General features: G+C 46.3%; 1 protein-coding gene across 1 annotated transcript in view; it reads right to left on the reverse strand.

Annotated features, from left to right (window-relative positions):
• The window catches only part of U2SURP (U2 snRNP associated SURP domain containing), a 776,636-nt gene that overhangs the window by 445,281 nt on the left and 312,486 nt on the right, over window positions 1–18,869 (reverse strand). The window contains exons 13-16 of the mRNA XM_085633584.1: window positions 16,795–16,899; window positions 12,743–12,809; window positions 12,492–12,655; window positions 6,216–6,378 (exon numbers count right to left, since the gene is read on the reverse strand). Of these exons, the coding sequence (XP_085489710.1) occupies window positions 6,216–6,378; window positions 12,492–12,655; window positions 12,743–12,809; window positions 16,795–16,899 (499 nt within the window). The remainder of the gene's footprint in view (window positions 1–6,215; window positions 6,379–12,491; window positions 12,656–12,742; window positions 12,810–16,794; window positions 16,900–18,869) is intronic.

Raw genomic sequence — 18,869 nt, forward strand, 5'->3', positions numbered from 1 at the left:
GCGACAGGCGCCGGGGAGGAGGGAGGGCGATATGAATGTCAGCAGCCCTACATGCCAAGAACAGATGCATACTGGTAAGTAGCATATTCAGTTCGAGGCATGTGGGCTGCTGAATTCATATCTGTGCATAGAATACATAGCAGTGCCCTCTATTAGCGGCGGCCACCCGTGCCAGCTGCAGCGGTCTGAAAAAGTGTCTTGAGAACAGCCTGTCCTACAGCTGCCTGCTGTTTTGATTGCACATCTACACAATAGTGTTTTGTAAATGTGTGTGTAGTGGACCATGTGGCTGCTCTGCATATATCATGCAGGGGAATATTTCCTAGGAAGGCCATGGAAGCCCCCAACTTACGTGTTGAGTGGGCTCGTGGTGTAATAGTTAATGTGCGTTTTGCCTTTTGATAACAGATTTGAATACACTTAACTATCCATCTGGCTATCCCTGCTTTGGAGATGGCGTTACCTTTGTGGTGTGGGGCAAAGGCAACGAACAGTTGTTTTGTCTTCCTGAATGGTTTAGTCCTGTCGATGTAGTACATGAGGGCCCTCCGTACATCTAGTGTATGTAGTGCCCTTTCTGCAACAGTTTGTGGGTTTTGGAAGAAAACGGGCAGTTCAATAGTCTGATTCATGTGGAACTGCGATATTACCTTGGGCATGAATTTGGGGTTGGTACGTAGTACGACCCTGTTGGCGTGAACCTGAATAAATGGCTCTTGAACGGTTAGTGCCTGGAGTTCACTAACTCTTCTTAGGGAAGTGATCGCTACTAGGAAGGCCACTTTCCAGGTAAGGAATTGAATCTCGCATGAGTGTAGAGGTTCAAAGGGTGGACCCATCAGGCGTGTGAGGACCAAGTTGAGGTTCCACATTGGAGCCGGTGGGTGACTAGGTGGAATGACCCGTTTGAGCCCTTCCAAGAATGCTTTGATGGCAGGCACTCTGAATAGAGAGAGGTGCTGCCTGGTTTGCAGGTAGGCTGATATTGCGGTCAAATGGACACGTATAGAGGTGTACGCCAGATTGCATCGGTATAGGTGTAAGAGGTAACAGATGATGTTGTGGATGGATGCGTCCAGCGGGTTGATGTCATTATTACCGCAATAAATGACGAACCTTTTCCATTTGGCTGCATAGCAAGCCCTGGTAGTGGGTCTCCTGGCCTCCTTGATGATGTCCATACAGTCAGGTGGCAGGTTGAGATAGCCAAACTCTAGGACTTCAGGAGCCAGATCGCCAGGTTCAGCTGTTGCGGATCTGGGTGCTGAACCTCTCCATGGTTCTGCGTCAAATGCGCGGGTTTGATCCGCAGCCTTTGATGCGGCACCACGGAGAGTTCGAGGAAGGTGGTGTACCATGGCTGGCGTGCCCACGTGGGAGCAACTAGGACGAGTGTCAGGGAGTGTTGTCGTAGTTTGCGAGCCACCAGCGGTATCAGCGGCGCTGGGGGAAAAGCGTACGCAAATCTGCCGGACCAGTTCATCCCTATCGCATTGCCCTGCGACTGCGGATGTGGGAATCTGGCGGCGAAGCTTTGGCATTTTGCGTTTTCGCTTGTCGCGAATAGGTCTATCTCTGGATGACCCCACTGCTGGAAGTACGGTTGGAGTACTGATGGGTGTAACTCCCACTCGTGCATCTGGTGGCTGTGTCTGCTGAGCAGATCCGCCATCTGGTTGTCCTTGCCTGGGAGGTGTTCCGCCATGAGGAACATGTTCCTCTGAATGGCCCACTTCCACATGCTCTGAGCCAGATGAGACAACTGTGGAGAGTGTGTTCCTCCCTGCTTTTGTATGTAGTACATGGCAGTCATGTTGTCCGTCCGGATTAACACGACTTTGTTGCACAGATGTACTTTGAATGCCTTCATGGCCAGGAAGATTGCCATCAGTTCCAGAAGGTTGATGTGCATCTTCTTCTGTTGTGTCGTCCATAGTCCCTGCACTGTGTAGTGGAGTACATGAGCTCCCCATCCCTGGAGAGACGCGTCCGCTGTCAGTACTATTTGCGGAACAGGCTCTTGGAACGGTCGGCCCTTGCAAAGGTTTTGTGGATTCCACCAATGCAGAGAGTTGTATGCCCGACCGCTCACCAACACTAGGTCTTTCAACTGTCCTTGAGCCTGATTCCACTGACGTGCTAGGCACTCCTGAAGTGGGCGCATATGTAACCTCGCGTGCGGGACTATGAAGATGCAGGAGGCCATCATGCCTATCAACTGCATAAACACTCGCGCTGGAAGCGAGTGATTGTGTTTGAACTTGGAGATCAGCAGTTGTATGCTGTTGATCCTCACTAAATTTGGCTGAGCTGTGGCCGCCAGAGTGTCTATAGTCGCACCTAGGTACTGTTGTACGTGTGCGGGCTGGAGATGGGACTTTGGGTAATTTAGTGAGAATCCCAGACTGTGAAGAAGGTGAATGGTGCGGGACATGTGGCTTGCACATTGCTGGGCTGACTTCGCTTGAACGAGCCAGTCGTCTAGGTAGGGGTAGACGTGTATATGCTGCCTCCGTAAATGTGCTGCCACCGTAGCTAGGCACTTCGTGAAAACCCTGGGCGCTGTTGTCACGCCGAAGGGAAGGACCTTGAACTGATAGTGCTGCCCCTGAACAGTGAACCTGAGGTATTTTTTGTGTGAGGGGTGGATGGGTATGTGAAAGTACGCATCCTTGAGGTCCAGTGAGGCTAGGAAGTCTCCCTGCTTGAGAAGCGGAAGGACTTGCTGTAGGGTGAGCATGTGAAAGTGCTCCGAAAGAATGTACTGGTTCAGGGGTCTCAGGTCTAATATAGGCCTGAGCGACCCGTCCTTCTTTGGAATTAAAAAGTAGAGGGAGTAAACCCCTGTACCCTGCTCGTGGATGGGGACGACCTCTATAGCGCCTTTTAGAAGCATACTTTGCACCTCTTGCTGTAAGAGCGTTAAGTGCTCTGAGGACATAGGACGGTTTCTTGGTGGTATTGTGGGTGGAGTGGAGGTTAACTCCAGACAGTAACCGTATTTTATAATATCTTTGACCCACCTGTCCGTGGTGATGGAGTTCCACGTGGACAGGAACCTTTGTAGTCTTCCCCCGACAGGTGTTATGTGGTCGGGAGGAAGGGAGAGGGCGTCACTGCTTGTTCTTGGGGGAGGACCTGGTGTTGCCGTAGCCACGTCCTCTGCCCTTTGTACTGGAGCCACGATATCCACCTCGGGTGTTTTTATCGTAGGTGGTCTGTGTATTGCCTTTGTTATACGTTGGTTGTGACCCCTGTCCCCTACCTGCCCCCTTGTTTCCGGGGCGACGAAAGGAGCCGCTCCGAAAGGACTGAGTTTGGAGGGCGCCCATGGACTTTGCAGTGTCCGTGTCCTTTTTTATCTTTTCGAGGGTGGTGTCAACCTCTGGGCCGAATAAATAGTCGGGGTTGACGGGCTGGTTCAGTATGTTATTTTGTACCTCAGGCTTGAATCCTGAGATTCGTAGCCAGGCATGTCGTCGCAGCATGACGCTTGTGTTTATGGCCCTGGCAGCCGTGTCTGCAGCGTCTAGTGCACATTTGATGGAAGCATTTGTGAGTTGCTGCCCCTCTCTGATAAGAAGTTCTGCACCTTCTTTGAACTGGTCAGGGAGATGTTGGAGTAGTTGTTCCAATGTATCATAGTGCGCTCTATCGTAGCGAGCGAGGAGCGCTTGAGTGTTGGCTATGCGCCATATGTTGGCAGCCTGGGCGGCAACTCGCTTGCCGGAGGTCTCTAGCACCTTGGACTCTTTGTCCGGGGGAGGAGCGTCACCTGTCGTTTGCGAGTGTGCCCTCTTGCGAGCATTCGCTACGACGATGGAGTCGAGTGGTAAGTGTCCTTTGATGTAAGTAGGATCCCCAGGTGCTGATCTGTATTTTTTATCAATCCTGGGGTTTATCACTCGTGCCCTGGTGGGTTCCTTGAAAATGTCTTTAGCTGGTTTGAGGACCCCCTTTAGCATTGGTAGAGTTTTTACATGCCTTTCTGAGGATGCAAAAGTGTCCATTAGAAAGTCATCCTCGATGGTATCTGAGTGAAGCTGTACCCCATGGTTATTTGCAGCACGTTCAATAAGAGCGTTGAAAGCCGCAGTATCCTCCGTGGGAGATGTTTTTGCCCCATAGAGTTGTGGGTCCTGTGTATCGAGAGGTGCACTGGGGTCTGCAGGGTCGCCCCAAGTTTGATCAGGGTCCTGCTGGTCATCAGGGTCTGTGTCTACATGGTAGGGTGCTTGGTCATCCATGTAGTCCTCCAATGCATCCGTGTCGGAGCGCGTGGGGGAGAACCGGCGTGGATCCTGGTAGGAGGAATGGAACGGTTCATAAAGGAGAGGTTCCGATTCCACCGGCAGCTTCCTTTTTAGTGGGATCCTGAAAGGGTCCAATGGCGGTTCCGAAGTTATTCTTCGGTCGTGGAGAATCATCCTGCCCGTGTCGGCGTCGATGACCCGTGACGGAGACGTCTCGTCCGGTGGAACCGAAGTCTGGGTAACCCGTGTCCTGAGTTGGAACATCTTCGGGATTGTTGACGGAGGCAAGCCGAAGGTAATGTTGGCTGGCCCCGTAGAGGTTGCTGGAGCTCCGATCGGGCCGGAACCCGACGGGTCTTTGAGGGCCGCCTTGGTTTTGTTGCTTTGCGTCGCAGCAGGCCGCACTTGGGGCGCCTTCGAGGCTTTGGCACCGGGCAGGTCCGTAGAGCCGGGCGTGGATTTTTTCGGTGCCGGCGGGTCCTCGAGTCGAGGTGTGGAGATCACCGTCGACGTCCTCGATAGGTGAGGCATCGGCGTCGTCGAGGGAGCGACGCGAGGCGAAGCGGGCGGTATTGCCCTCGGTGTTGTTGGCGTCGGTAGCCGAGTAGGTTTCTCGGTGCCGATGGCCTTTTTCCGCTTGTCGACTCCGATGTCGCCCGATTCAAGTTCGGCACCGAAGTCCCTCTTGGTGCGGTCGGTGCCGACGCGTTGCGTTGGCGTCGAAGGCGTGGAAGGCCTCGATCCCACTAGCGCTACTTTCAGTTTCGGTTTCGTATGAACCGGAGCAGCCTTCGGTTTCGGTTTTGTGGTAGGGAAACCAGCTGGCTTATGCAGCAATGGCTGCTGCTGAACGTCCGAGGCCGGGCCCGAGGGCGGGGCCGAAGAACTACGGGATGGGTCTCGGGTAAGGCCCGAAGGCGATCCCTCGACCGGAGCCAAAGGCTGTGGCGCTGGTGTTTCTTCGGTTTGAACAGGTAGGCCTTGTTCATCATTGGAGCTACTCTCTTCGGCCCCTAAGGCCTCCTCGTCGTCTCCTACCTCGGTGTCGTCTTCACCTCTGTGGAAGAGTGACTCGTCGCCCTCGTCCGATCCGGGGTCGTGTTCGGAAACGGGACTGGAGGGTATGACTTCTAATTCTTCGACGTCGGCCTCGTCGAAGATGTCTGTTGGGGCCGGTGCCGCGTGCTGCGCCTCGAGTCTCGCCGCTCTTCGGTTCCTTAGAGTCTTTTTGGAACGGAACCGGGCACAGGCCATGCATGTCGATTCGTCGTGGTCCGGCGAAAGGCATTTGTTGCACACCGGATGGACGTCTATGTGTGGGTACTTCGCATTGCATACCGGACACCTTTTGAATGGCGTCCTGGATTCCATCGTCGAAGTAGTCGATGGACAGGTAAATGCGAAAGAAGTCGGCGTTGAAAGTTAGTAAACTAGCAAAATGCTATCGAGACCCGATCGATAAACAGTACCGACGCGAACTAAAGGCCTTTTGGCCTCGACCAAATATTTTCCTAACTTGAGCTAAGATAGCACATCCGAACCCAATGGCGGAAAAAAACAATCTGAGGATGGAGAGGATGCCCATGCGCACTGTAGTCCAGGGGAGGAGTCACCTATCCAAGGATACTTCGAAGACTCTTCCAGGACAACAACGTGCAAACATCCGGACCCAACACTAGGCGGCGATCTATGCACAGATATGAATTCAGCAGCCCACATGCCTCGAACATTTAAAACACAGGAAAAGATTTTGTTGTGTCATACATATGACAAATAAGCAATGAAAGTGGGTTTAAATAAACACATGTCAAGTTTATATACAAACATGCACATTAAAGTTTTAACTGCACAAAGTGCCTGTTGACTTTCTGAACAGTTCTCTTTCAAATCAAACAAGATTAGTCTTCAAAGATCTCCAACATAGTATTTGCAAAATAAAACACAAGGTAAAATAGTTAGTACCTTCTTGGGAAGTGGAGTTTTCAGGATAGACAGTGATTCAGTGATGCAATCTACAATTTCCTCAGCAGCTTCAGCATGATTAAGACAAAAAGCCATAGCATCACCAATATCGTTTTTGCGCGGTGCCAATCCCCTAAGAATTTCTTCCAACTTGTCTCTTTGGCTAAAGTTTAAAAGAAATGGTTTCAAGTTAAATCTTTAGAGAAATAAATCAGTGAGATTGTCAATATAGGCTTTGTCTTAAGGAGAAAAGTTCAACTCGTGTATGTAGAGGTTCAGTAGATCATGCTATGCAGTCTGACAATTAAGGCTTTTACAATGCAATAAACTGTCCATCCATTCAAAATGCTACTTGCACATGTGCTATTTTTGCCATCCACCAGCAAAAGAAACATGATTTAATAGGAGGGTAACACACAGAAACAAAGACCAAACTACTACAAAGAACAATTGGACTATTACCTAACAAAACCTAGAATGCGGAAGTAGGTGAAAGAAACCTAGAACAACAAATTAGGTAAAAAACTAAGAAGGAGGTGGATTAATTTCGAAGTGCAGGAAGGCAAAAAATAGAGTTGATTTTTATGTGTTGTTTTATGAGAATTGTCACAACCCCATTCTGAGGGACACGAGGAAGCGGGGGTTACTGGCTCCAACTGAGGTGGTTGAGGTCTTTTACTCCTGATATCCCGGGGAATGTAAACTACTAGGCAGTGGTCATTGGGTTTCCCCCTCTTGGACTCAGTCAATAAGGTGTAATCATTTTAGAGTCACGCAGGGCTGCAAATACCAGAGGCGGTATACCCGTTGGGGGCCTGCTAGGCCCAGCACTCAGCTTACCTGCTACAGCGGTACGAACCCTTGCAGCAGGGAAGTGCGGTCCTGGAAAGGATCAGTTAAGTCGGGCTGCACACATTCACATGCGCAGCTCCCACCAGGCACCAGCTCTCTTCTGAGCCGTGTTACCAGCTGTAGGAAAGCACCCATTTAGACATAGTCGCCCCCATTTTTTACCTGGTACCCGATGCAATTTTAACAGAAGTGCACTAGGTTCCTGCGACCCAGGCCCCCAGTGCCAAATCTCTTCCTCTGAAACTGTGTAATTGTTCCCCAATTGGCAAGACCTTTAGCACCCCTGTAAGTCCCTAGTAAATGGAACCCCTGGAACCCAGGGCTTGGGTACCTAAGGGCTGCAGCATATATTGTGCACCCTAATGGACCCCTTACCACAGTCATGCAGACTGCCCTTGCAGAACGCGTGAAATGATGCAGACAAATGTGACAGCATGACATGGCACACCTGCAGACACTGCATGCAATATATCCATGTCATCCCAACAGCAGGCCTTACAGCCCTAAGGCAGAGTGAATTATATGTGTGGACATATCTGCATGAGCAGATATGGCCCTGTGATGTCAAAGTTGATTCTTAGACATTGCAAAAGACCAGAGAAGCCATATTGAGTACATGGTACTGGGCACTGGTGATTACGAGTTCCCCAAATACATGATGGCTTCACTGAAACCAAAGGTGTTTGGTTTCAAACACCACATACTCAAAGGCACACTGATTCCAGTTACAGATCTATTAATACATGCACCCAGAGAGTACCTTGGAGGTACCCCCTGAACCCTACTAGCCCTCTAGTGTGCTGGCTGGCTGGTGCAGTCCAGTCTGCCACCACAGACGGGCTTTAGACCCCCTAGAAGGAGAGAGCTCCGCTCCGAGAGGTCAGGAACAATGCCAGCTCTGGCATGAGGTGTTTACACCTCCTACAGGAGTATGGCTAGTAAATCAGCATATTAAGGCCAGAGGCTTCAAATCCTCGGTCGCCTTTGATATGCTACCTCTGCTTCCACCAGACCTGAGAAATGCCACCCCCTGTCCTGAGGACCATTTGGCACTCGGACAGGTGGGAAATTAGTTATGTGAGGAGGGGCATACCCAAGCCACACACACCCCTAAGGTGAGCTGCTTGATGTGCCCCAATCTAGGAAAATTGCCCCATTTTGGTGATGGCAGAATTAGGAACATTGGGACAGAGTTATGCCCACTTCCCACTGGAAGTGGTCATATAGGGGGTGTAGTGACCCCAAGGGTAAGTAGCCCATTGGCTACTACTCTACACTCCCCTAACATCTCTAAATTGAGCATTTAGGTGGCCCCCTGACATAAGAAATTTAGATTAATCTGACTACAGAAGAAGAGGACACTGAAGAATCGATCAACACGAGAACTGAAGCCTGCTGTGGCTTTTTGTGGTCAAACCCACCTGCCCATTCTTGACTCAACAATTGCAAAGACCCGACTCGTCCTGCAGCTCTACATCTTCCAAAAGCCTTGGAGGGTTGCCAGTACTTCGAAAACCAGCCAGCATCTTGGAATGGAGCAACGACTTCCCTGCCTCCTGCAGGCATCGACTGCGACGTCCGGTTCCAAGAAGCAGCTGACCACAGGTTGCAATGAAGCAGTATCCACCAAGGAGGAAGTCTGCATACTCAAAGAGGTCCGATCCGTACCCTTACCAAGTTTTGACACGCCAGACTTCTACAAGCCCACCTGCACCTATATCAGGGGTACCGAACCCCTTGCCGTGACCAACGCTTATTGATCTGAAGGACCACCAGCCAACGAGGGACGTCAGTTCAGCCGAGGCCAGCACCAAGAGTGGCCCAGCTGTCCTTTTTTGCCCCCCTGTTTTGGTCAAGATTAAAAACTGTGACCACCTACGGCACACAAGGGCCAGACAGCCAAAATCCTCTGTACCCGAGCTTCATGGCCTGGGTCCATGAAAACCAACTGACACGCCAGACTTCTACAAGCCCCCCCTGCACCTATACCAGGGGTACCGAACCCCTTGCCGTGACCAACGCTTATTGAGTGTCCAATCTGGACTCAAACCATCTGAAGGACTACCAGCCAACGAGGGACGTCAGTTCAGCCGAGGCCAGCACCAAGAGTGGCCCAGCTGTCCTTTTTTGCCCCCCTGTTTTGGTTGAGATTAAAAACTGTGACCACCTATGGCACACAAGGGCCAGTCAGCCAAAATCCTCTGTACCCGAGCTTCATGGCCTGGGTCCACAAAAACCAGCTGACCGCGCCCTCCCCCCCCCCAGGTCCCTCACGAACTGAGTCCCCATTGGGAGCTCCCGGACTTGTCCCCAAGTCCCTCTTTGCAGTCTATTTTCCAGGTGCCCCACCCTTTGGCAACATTGTAGCGAACAATGCTACCGACCTGTCCAGCACCTCTGCACATGGACACACCAAGGCAGGTAAAAGCGAACTGCCGATAGGACTTGGGACATTGGCCCACTAACACCTCCCTAAATAAAGGAGACCCTCAAAATTCTATTGCAAATACCTGCATGCAGTAAATGTTCTTCTCTCCATAGGAAAAGCATTGCCAAGTAATAACACACTGTTTGCTAACACTGATAAAAACTGTAAAAGTATTACCTTGAAAAGTACTTACCCAGTTACGAAGTTCTTGGTGTTAAAGTATATATAAAAATAAGTGTTATTTTTCTAAATTGGTCTCAGGTTTCTTCGAGTGTGTCTCATTTATTGACTCAATGTGTTTTCAACAAATGTATTAACACTGCCCTCTGATAAGCCTGATTCCTGGTATACTGGGTTGCCAAATTTCACAACACGGCACACAGGCAATAGTCCGATTGATGCGGCACAGCTCCTCACACCTTGCTCAGGAGTCCCACACGTCTGGGCTCCTCTCTAGATCTCGCTCCCTTCAACATGCCCCTCTGCCTCTCGGGCACACCAGTCTTGGCGAGCAGGCAGGAACTAGTGCTCCAGACTCCAGGGCAGGTGATCTTGGTTTCCCTGGGTGATGTCTCCTCTTCCAGCAGGGAGACTACCAGGCTTGACCCCTAGTTCTGGTCACAGGCAGAAGCCTTGCAGAGCTTCCCCTCCTCATGCAGCCCAAACGGCTGCTTGGCAGACAATAAAGCATGCGGTCTCAGACGCCCCTACTTACAGTTCTTTTCCAGACACAAAATGCGATTTAGGGTTCGGACCTTTGAAGTTTTATTTTATGGTTCTGTTCCTTTGATATGGATTTTCTCTCCCCTTCATCCTTTCTTCTGAACAAGGGTCTGTTACAGCAGGCAAGACTCTGAAGCTGATTAACCCACAACAAGATTCATGGGAGAGCCCAGAGTTCACCCCTGGATGTCAGACACAGTGATCTGTGCATCAAAGGTTAATCCTGCGCCCTCAGTCCTACCCTTTAAGATTCTCCTATCAGACCCATCTCCCTCTTCCTGGGATGTGTCCAGGCCCATTCCCTGTGATCTGTCACTGAATCAAAAAGCCCTTTGAAATACACAGAGAGCCTGGATACTCAGAACATAGTGCTCATTCCACCCAGCTTACAGGAATGAAACAATGTAAAATTCTGTCTGGGGGGGAAGATGCCCTATTCCACATGATTTCACCAGGCAGGCTTGGGCTTCCCAGAGTGGAACCCAAGGTCCTCCTTGTAATGTACCAGTGCAGGCACTTATGCACTTCTGCAATCAGCATACCTTCACATCACACTCCACTGTCTAGTATTGTTGTGCCCATGTACCATGCTACCACCAGTATTTCCACATGCAGCACACACACTCTGCGCACACTGTTCAACACTATAGTATCTCTGCACTGCACCAGTGTGGGTCACTTTAAACGCATCCTGCCAGTGTACAATGTCCTACGATGCACCCTGTGTGTAGTGTATGTCTTGAGCGCTCACATTCACTCAGCACATATTTTCATCACACACACACTGCTACATCAACCTGATATAGGCCAAAGTGAGTTTAACACAAAGCAGCTGAACTTTTAAAAAGGTGAGTGAGCCTGTTTGCCTCACTCCAATGACACATGATAAAAAAGACCTGGTCACTACTACTGATCATTGTACAGAATGCTGCCACCACCAAGCTTGTGCTGTTTAACTTCTGGTGAAGGCAGTAGCCTCACACCACTATGAGGGTAGCGCTTTGAGCACCCCTCGAGGTCCAACAAGACCACAATCCATGAGACTGGCCTATGTCACAGTGCACAAACATGATCCCTGTTCACCCATGACCAAAAAATTAAAAAAAATCAGCATCTGGGATCCAGATAACGATACAGTTGGGCACTCAGGACCTAAGGTTTCAGCCCCAACAAGAATGCTATGTGGGTTTCTAGCATTTTCCTTTTCTTAAAGTATCACAGGTCTCTTTTGAGCTCACATTTACTTCATTTTAGCTTCTATGTATCAAAGAAGTTTGAAGTGCTTCTTGTGCTGCAACATCACTTAAATCAACCCTATGTGGTACAATCTGTGCAGAGTAGAAAGGATCACCGAACACTACAGAAATGGTCTGAGTGAGCAAGTGTAAAGCCAGGCAAAGCAGTTCCTAAAAGCTCTCATGTGGAACAATGCTGAACAACTGCTTAAACAGATATTTACCAGATCCACCATAAGTAAGGAGATAATATTAAACTCTGAAGTTCTAGCAGAGTCTGGTGAGACTCTAAGATGCCCACTTAGCACAATAATATGATAGCAGTTGAGGTGGCAGTGAATTATTAGTAATGAGTTGATATTTACTTTGTTTTGATCCCTATAAAAAACGATTGCCAGGCACTGGACTAAGACCACCAAAGTCCACAATTATGTTACATATTTCTTCAAAGAGCTGCCCATCATGCACAGTCACAACCACTAGTGGGCAAGGAAAGAACACAAGAGGGAATAATTGAGGTGCCATGTAAAAATTAGCCAAAAGAGCAGTCCGATCTTGATTTATCAATCACAACCACTCGCACGCCACAGATGAGGGAAAACAAAAAAGAGTGTGTAATTAAAGGTCCCATGTAAAAATTTTGATCAATACACACCCCCGGTCACTTTAATTTGTAAAACGGAATGCAAAGTGAAACCTGAGAAATAAGGAGGTTGTGGTAAGGAATTAAGAACGAAGGTGAACTGTCAAAGAAAGAAGTGGGGTTATTGGATGTGTGGGACGACATACAGCAATATATAGCCAAAAAAAGCATCTAAACCTTAAATACCAGAAATTTACTTTTAAGGGCAGTGAGAGAAGCTAGAGAAACCCATTTGAGCAAGTGCCTACATCCCGCCACCTGCTGTCTATCAGCAGCTGATATTGAGTAAGGTCAATCATTCTGCTTTGCTTTTTAATTTCTTTAGTTTTAATCCACGGCATTAGAATGGCATTTAAAATTTGCTAACATTAATGTAAGCATCTGAAATGTCTTACTCTTCCTTAAGTGCCCCTTTCTTTATAGGCTCCTCGACAAATGCCTCAGTCTCCTTCTCCTCAGCCATCCCATGAAGATATGGATTCAAAGGAGGTGGCCTCCACAAGGAGCCATTCTTGAACATGCGAAATTCGTCTGTCCGCCATTTGGTTGGGGAATCTCCCTAAACGAAATGGAATAAATATGTAATTAACGCCCAAACCCCACATTTCAGAGGCAAAGTGAAATTCCAGAAATATTTTTTTCTTACCTGTAATATTGTATAGAGTTTCCACCTATAGTATACATGAGCTGGAGTTTGGTTCTCAAATAAAAACCTGGAGAAGAAAAAAAACGGTACAAATGAGCGCTTCGAAAGCACTAATGGTGGAATAACCTCAACATCTGGTGGTAAATACTTTTCATTCACAGCCCTTAAACTAATAGGCACATTTCATGAAAATGTTCAAGGCTTTTCACCAACTGTGTTAATGACTTAACTAATTTGTTTGGGTTTTGCACTGCACCTGCCATTAATGCAATGACCACTTAAGTTAGACACCCATTAATTTCCTTATCTGTACTTACGATAAATCTTCAGGAGACTTCTGCACACGCAGCATTTAATGCTAGCTAACCAAGCCATGAATTATACATTTAATATGATTCTCAATCAATTTATCTATAATCCTATTAGGTACAGCTACAAGAAGCATTGTGTAGAAATCAGGTGTAGAATTGCCAGAAAAGAGGCAACGTACAAAATCTTGCTATTCCCCATCTCAAATTAGTAATAACTAGCACCACCAGGCCTGGAAGTTTGAGCCCATAATGAAAAGGCTAAGCAGAGAAATATTACTTTATAACATTTTGCAGACAGAAGTGGGGTGGCCTAATCGTACATAATCTGCCTGTTAAGGGGAATCACCTTTATCATGCCATTCTTACCATCAAATGCATGACCACAATTACTTTACATATAGGTAAGTACCAGGGAGGTTATTTGTACCTTTAACATGCAGATATTTCTTAAAGCACAATTTTAAACAGTGGCCTAGGTGCAGGTAAAGGGAGGTAATGGTGCTTTTTCAGGGTTAGGTGTGGGCAGGGGTAAAGGAAGGCAAAGGTGAATTTAGGGCTCAAGGGTGGGAAGCGATAGAGAGGTATTGGTTATTCTAGGGTTTAGAAGTGGGTAGAGAAAAAAAAGGGTTAAGGATAATTTCAGGGGCGTATAGAGAAAATAGAGGTATTGGTGATTTTAGGGTTGGGTAGGAGTAAAGGGAGGGAAAGGTAATTTCAGGGTTTAGGCGTGTTCAAAGGTAAAGGAAGGTATGGGGAAAAAAGGGGAGCTTTTGGGTGGGCTCCCCCAAAATAATACAAAAATGTTATCTATATGTGTATGTATATATATATATATATATATATATATATATATATATATATATATATATATTCCAAAACAAAGCACCAGATTTGGAGAGGCACGCACCTTGTGTAATCCTTTATTTCTGCAAGGCAGCTCTGCTCAGGACCAGCAAACACACAGAATTCTTGTGCCAATATTTTAATCCTTACGCGTTTCGGGCGTCATGCGCCCTTGATCACAGGTGTATGGCCAAATGCGGGAAGGCAGCATGCCGCAGCTCTTAAATATCAGTTCATTGGTTCTCGCCTACTGGGCGTATCCGCAAAGTGCATCCTGGTATTTTGAGTTCATTTCACAGGTAAGTTTGTAATCACTACGGCTGCCAGTTCCACATTGTCAAAATTCAAATACCGAAGTAGGTTTCTGTGTTGGTTACTGGTTACGGCAGGGCTGTTTTTGTCCTTTGGTGCAGAAACCACAAAGCTCCGTATCGCATTGTTAAGTAACACGCTGGACACCGCTACATTCGTGGGGGGGCCTCTCCGCGACCCTGGTCGGGCCACAATTCAATTCCAAAACAAAGCACCAGATTTGGAGAGGCACGCACCTTGTGTAATCCTTTATTTCTGCAAGGCAGCTCTGCTCAGGACCAGCAAACACACAGAATTCTTGTGCCAATATTTTAATCCTTACGCGTTTCGGGCGTCATGCGCCCTTGATCACAGGTGTATGGCCAAATGCGGGAAGGCAGCATGCCGCAACTCTTAAATATCAGTTCATTGGTTCTCGCCTACTGGGCGTATCCGCAAAGTGCATCCTGGTATTTTGAGTTCATTTCACAGGTAAGTTTGTAATCACTACGGCTGCCAGTTCCACATTGTCAAAATTCAAATACCTAAGTAGGTTTCTGTGTTGGTTACTGGTTACGGCAGGGCTGTTTTTCTCCTTTGGTGCAGAAACCACAAAGCTCCGTATCGCATTGTTAAGTAACACGCTGGACACCGCTACATTCGTGGGGGGGCCTCTCCGCGACCCTGGTCGGGCCACAATTCAATTCCAAAACAAAGCACCAGATTTGGAGAGGCACGCACCTTGTGTAATCCTTTATTTCTGCAAGGCAGCTCTGCTCAGGACCAGCAAACACACAGAATTCTTGTGCCAATATTTTAATCCTTACGCGTTTCGGGCGTCATGCGCCCTTGATCACAGGTGTATGTATATATATATATTCACTTAAAAAACCATAGGTTTCACACATGTTATAGTTAGCTGTACATTTCACTCGTAAAAAACCAATGAAATTCCACGTTATAGTTAGATCAGGTAACTATAACTTGCGCGCTCACAATAAACTGCTGATGACGTCACATATTACATCACTCATGACATCAATGATGACATCTGAAATGACAGATTGTGGATTGCGGTCGCGCAAGTTATAGTTACCTGATCTAACTATAACGTGGAATTTCATTGGTTTTTTACGAGTGAAATGTACAGCTAACTATAACGTGTGAAACCTATGGTTTTTTAAGTGAATTTGCAAGGTTTTTTAAATGCTAATTCCTAACTATAACGTGTGTGAAACCTATGGTTTTTTCAGTGAATTTGTACGGTTTTTTAAATGCTAAGTTATGTATTTATTCTTTATTTTTTTTTCTGGTTTTTCACCGTGCGCACACCCTGCGCGCACGGTGAACTTCGCGCACCGTGCGCGCGCTGTGGGCACTCGGTGCGCTTCGCGCACCGAGCGCCCACGTTGCGCAGTTCATACCGTGCGCGCCTCGCCTTTTTTTACACAGTAACAATTTTTTTTTTCCCTTGCGGGTCCTTCAATTTATTTAATAAATGTGATTGTTATTTGGTTTTTTTTTTTTTTTTTTTTTTGCCGTGCGCGTACGGTAAGCGTACCGTACGCGCACTCCGCGATTTTTAAAAAAATTTATTAAATGTATTTTTCGTACTTTTTGGTCCTTCGTGGACCCCCTGACAAACGCTAGGGGGTCTGCAACTCTCTCCGTTGCCCCCTTTTCACGTTATCCACCTTTGTTTTTCAGTGCGAGAGACAGAAAATGGCGGCCGACACTTTCTGATTTCGACCGATTCGAATGTTTATAGTCATGTAACCACCAATCAGAATTGAGCTCGCGCACGGCACCGTACGCGTACGGTAAGCTTACCGTAAGCGCACGGAGCGCGCTTACAGATATATATATTGATTTAAATGCTATTTTCTCAGGACCTACTGAACAGATTTACACCAGACCTGCAAAAGGAACATCTCTGACCTGAGGACTACCTCTCTGCCAAATTTCAAGTAATTCTGTTCAGCCGTTCGGGCTGTAGCTCGGACTAAAGGTCCTATGGGAAAATGCATGGGGAAAACGAGTTTTGGGACCCCCCTTTTTTCTCAGCCCCCGCTTGACGAATCCCCCCCGAGACTTTCAGGGTAGGAGCGGAGCGCCCCACCTATTTTGAAAATTTCGCGAGGATTCGTCAACCGGCGCCAAAGTTATTCCAAATAGAATGTTGCGGATTTCCTATGGAAACACGGTCCTAACTATAACTATCTACTGGCGACCGCCAGTAAATAATATATATATATACATACATACATATATACACACACATATATACATATACACACACACCCACACGTGTGTGTGTGTGTACACGCAGATATATATGATATATATATATAAATGTATACATTTAAACAAGGCGAGATAATGCCACATGTACAGGTCAACAAGTGGTGTTACATATGTGGTAATGGCAAGTGTGGTAAAGTCATACATAGGTCTGTTCAATATCAAGCATATTCCTTTGTATATGCAGAAAGCTTCCCTATTGTCTGAGGCAGAGCAAAATCCATAAGAAATAAATGTTGTCAATGTGATTTACACTTGCATAAGCACCAAGAACTAAGTACATAACATCTGAAAAATATTTGGTACCTGAACATAGGATTGTTGAGTTCTCTGTTCATGATCATTGCTTCGAACATCGGCCCTTCACGCACCACAAATTCGATCATTCGATGGATCAGTGCAAGTAAATTCCTACAACAATACAGTTAATGATAAACAGGTTCAGACTAATGTCAGTATAAAACTACACTCCACCATTGTCTTCTACTGCAGTTAGAACAGGATTTCCTCAGTATTTATTTTACAGTGTTGATGTAGCCAAGGGTAATTTGGGGTCATTCATTACAGAAAGGAGGAAGCCCACCTAAAACTAAAAAAAAAAAAAAATCCTCAGCTATCTCAGGCAACATCCCCTGTATTCATATTTCACTCTACCGATCAGCACGATGTGGTTACAGAGGGGGAAATAGGTACTTCTGATTGTGCTGGTGAACAAAGACTAAATGTGCACCTCCTGATCTTCCAGTCATATTAGGACCACCTCTTGTAGCATGTTCACAACAGCTACGTCACATACCTTTAAAAAACAAAGATGGGTGGGGGGTGCATAGCCAGTGCTGCCAGAAGCCCTCTTCAGGAGGGCCTAATGAGGGCATTACGTAGTTCCCAGCGACTAATCCTAAAACCTGCAATTCCTTCCCCAACTCCCCCAAACCATAAAACCAGGTGGCAACGAGGGCACAAAAAGAAGGGAATACATTTTTTTTTAATATTAGGTGGGAGTAGGTTTTAAAATTATAGTAATCATCAACAAACCTCTTAATGGTGGAGTGTATTCTAAATAAATAATTTAGCATCCCATTTAAAAACTAAATCTGTGGCCGTCTTTTGTTGGTAATAGACCGTTATTTTCAGTGAAATATAATCTACAATCATGGACAAGCTGCCTAAATAAACCACTCTTAGACATGGCTCCATAACTCAGCCAAGTGGAAAACATTTTCTTTGCCTCTATTCCAATATATTTTTGAAACGGTGGACTGGATTACAGTTAGAAAAAATTGAATTCCTAGTTAATTTAAAAAGTGGGACCTCATATTAAAGTCACTAAGAGCAAAACCAAGTCCAAAATCATCTAAAGAGATTCCCGAATCCAGACATATTTAAGTAAAATTAGAGCCCAAAAAAATATATCCAAAATTAAAAACATATGTATGAATTTAAAGGAATACTGAGGAACATCGCCCGACAAGTATGAAAAGTAAGTGAACAGCTTAATGTAATAATTCAAATTATGTACTGTTTTAATTAAATGTCTGAAATAGGTTTATTAGGAATACTAACTACAGTGCTATTATATGAACAGTGTATTCTATGTGAAATAAAAACATTTTTGGAAAAGTAGCATGATAATGGATATAAGTATTAAATACAATGCTTGCACTACTTCAATGTGCAGAGTGGTCTTCATTCGTTTTTACATTCAACCTTACCATATTTAAAAATGTCATCTATACCTTCTAACAATTAAATTGCCTTGCACAAAACGTGAAATATATGCAATGTATGTCATTCTGTCGGAGACTTACAGAGAGCAGTTGCTTGGCAAGAAAGAATAGATTAAGTCAGCAGCTTATCTAGAAACATGTATGGCTGCTTAAAAGCCTACAACATCCCATGATTATTCATCAAAAAAGGAGAATCAAAACACTAATTCTACACACACTTTACTTTAGTTTGAATACTTAGGCTTCTTATGATCAGCACAGGTGGTTTAACCTCCCCAATGCTAAATCATGAAAGGCAAAACCTACTTAATGAGTAAAGACCTACAATCTTGGGAGAGAACTCAAATCACACGTAGACAAAGGGTTCCTTTTTAAAACATAAAATAGCAGTGTCAACTGTCTAAAAAGGACTTTGTCACAACTACTTATTACACGGTATGCTGCCATGACCGCGCTTATCCTGTTTAACTCTTGATGAAGGCAGTAGCCTTCCACTACTATGAGGGTAGCACTTTTTGCACCCCTTCAGGTCCAAGTAGACCACAATCCAAGAGACAGTCCTATGGTATAGCGCACATGCAAGCTCCATGTTCGCCTATGACAAAAAAAAAAAAATTCCGCATTAGGGATGCAGACCACAAGACAGTTGGACAC

This window comes from Triturus cristatus, chromosome 11 (assembly GCF_964204655.1).
Source record: "Triturus cristatus chromosome 11, aTriCri1.1, whole genome shotgun sequence".
In the NCBI taxonomy this organism is placed as follows: Eukaryota; Metazoa; Chordata; class Amphibia; order Caudata; family Salamandridae; genus Triturus; species Triturus cristatus.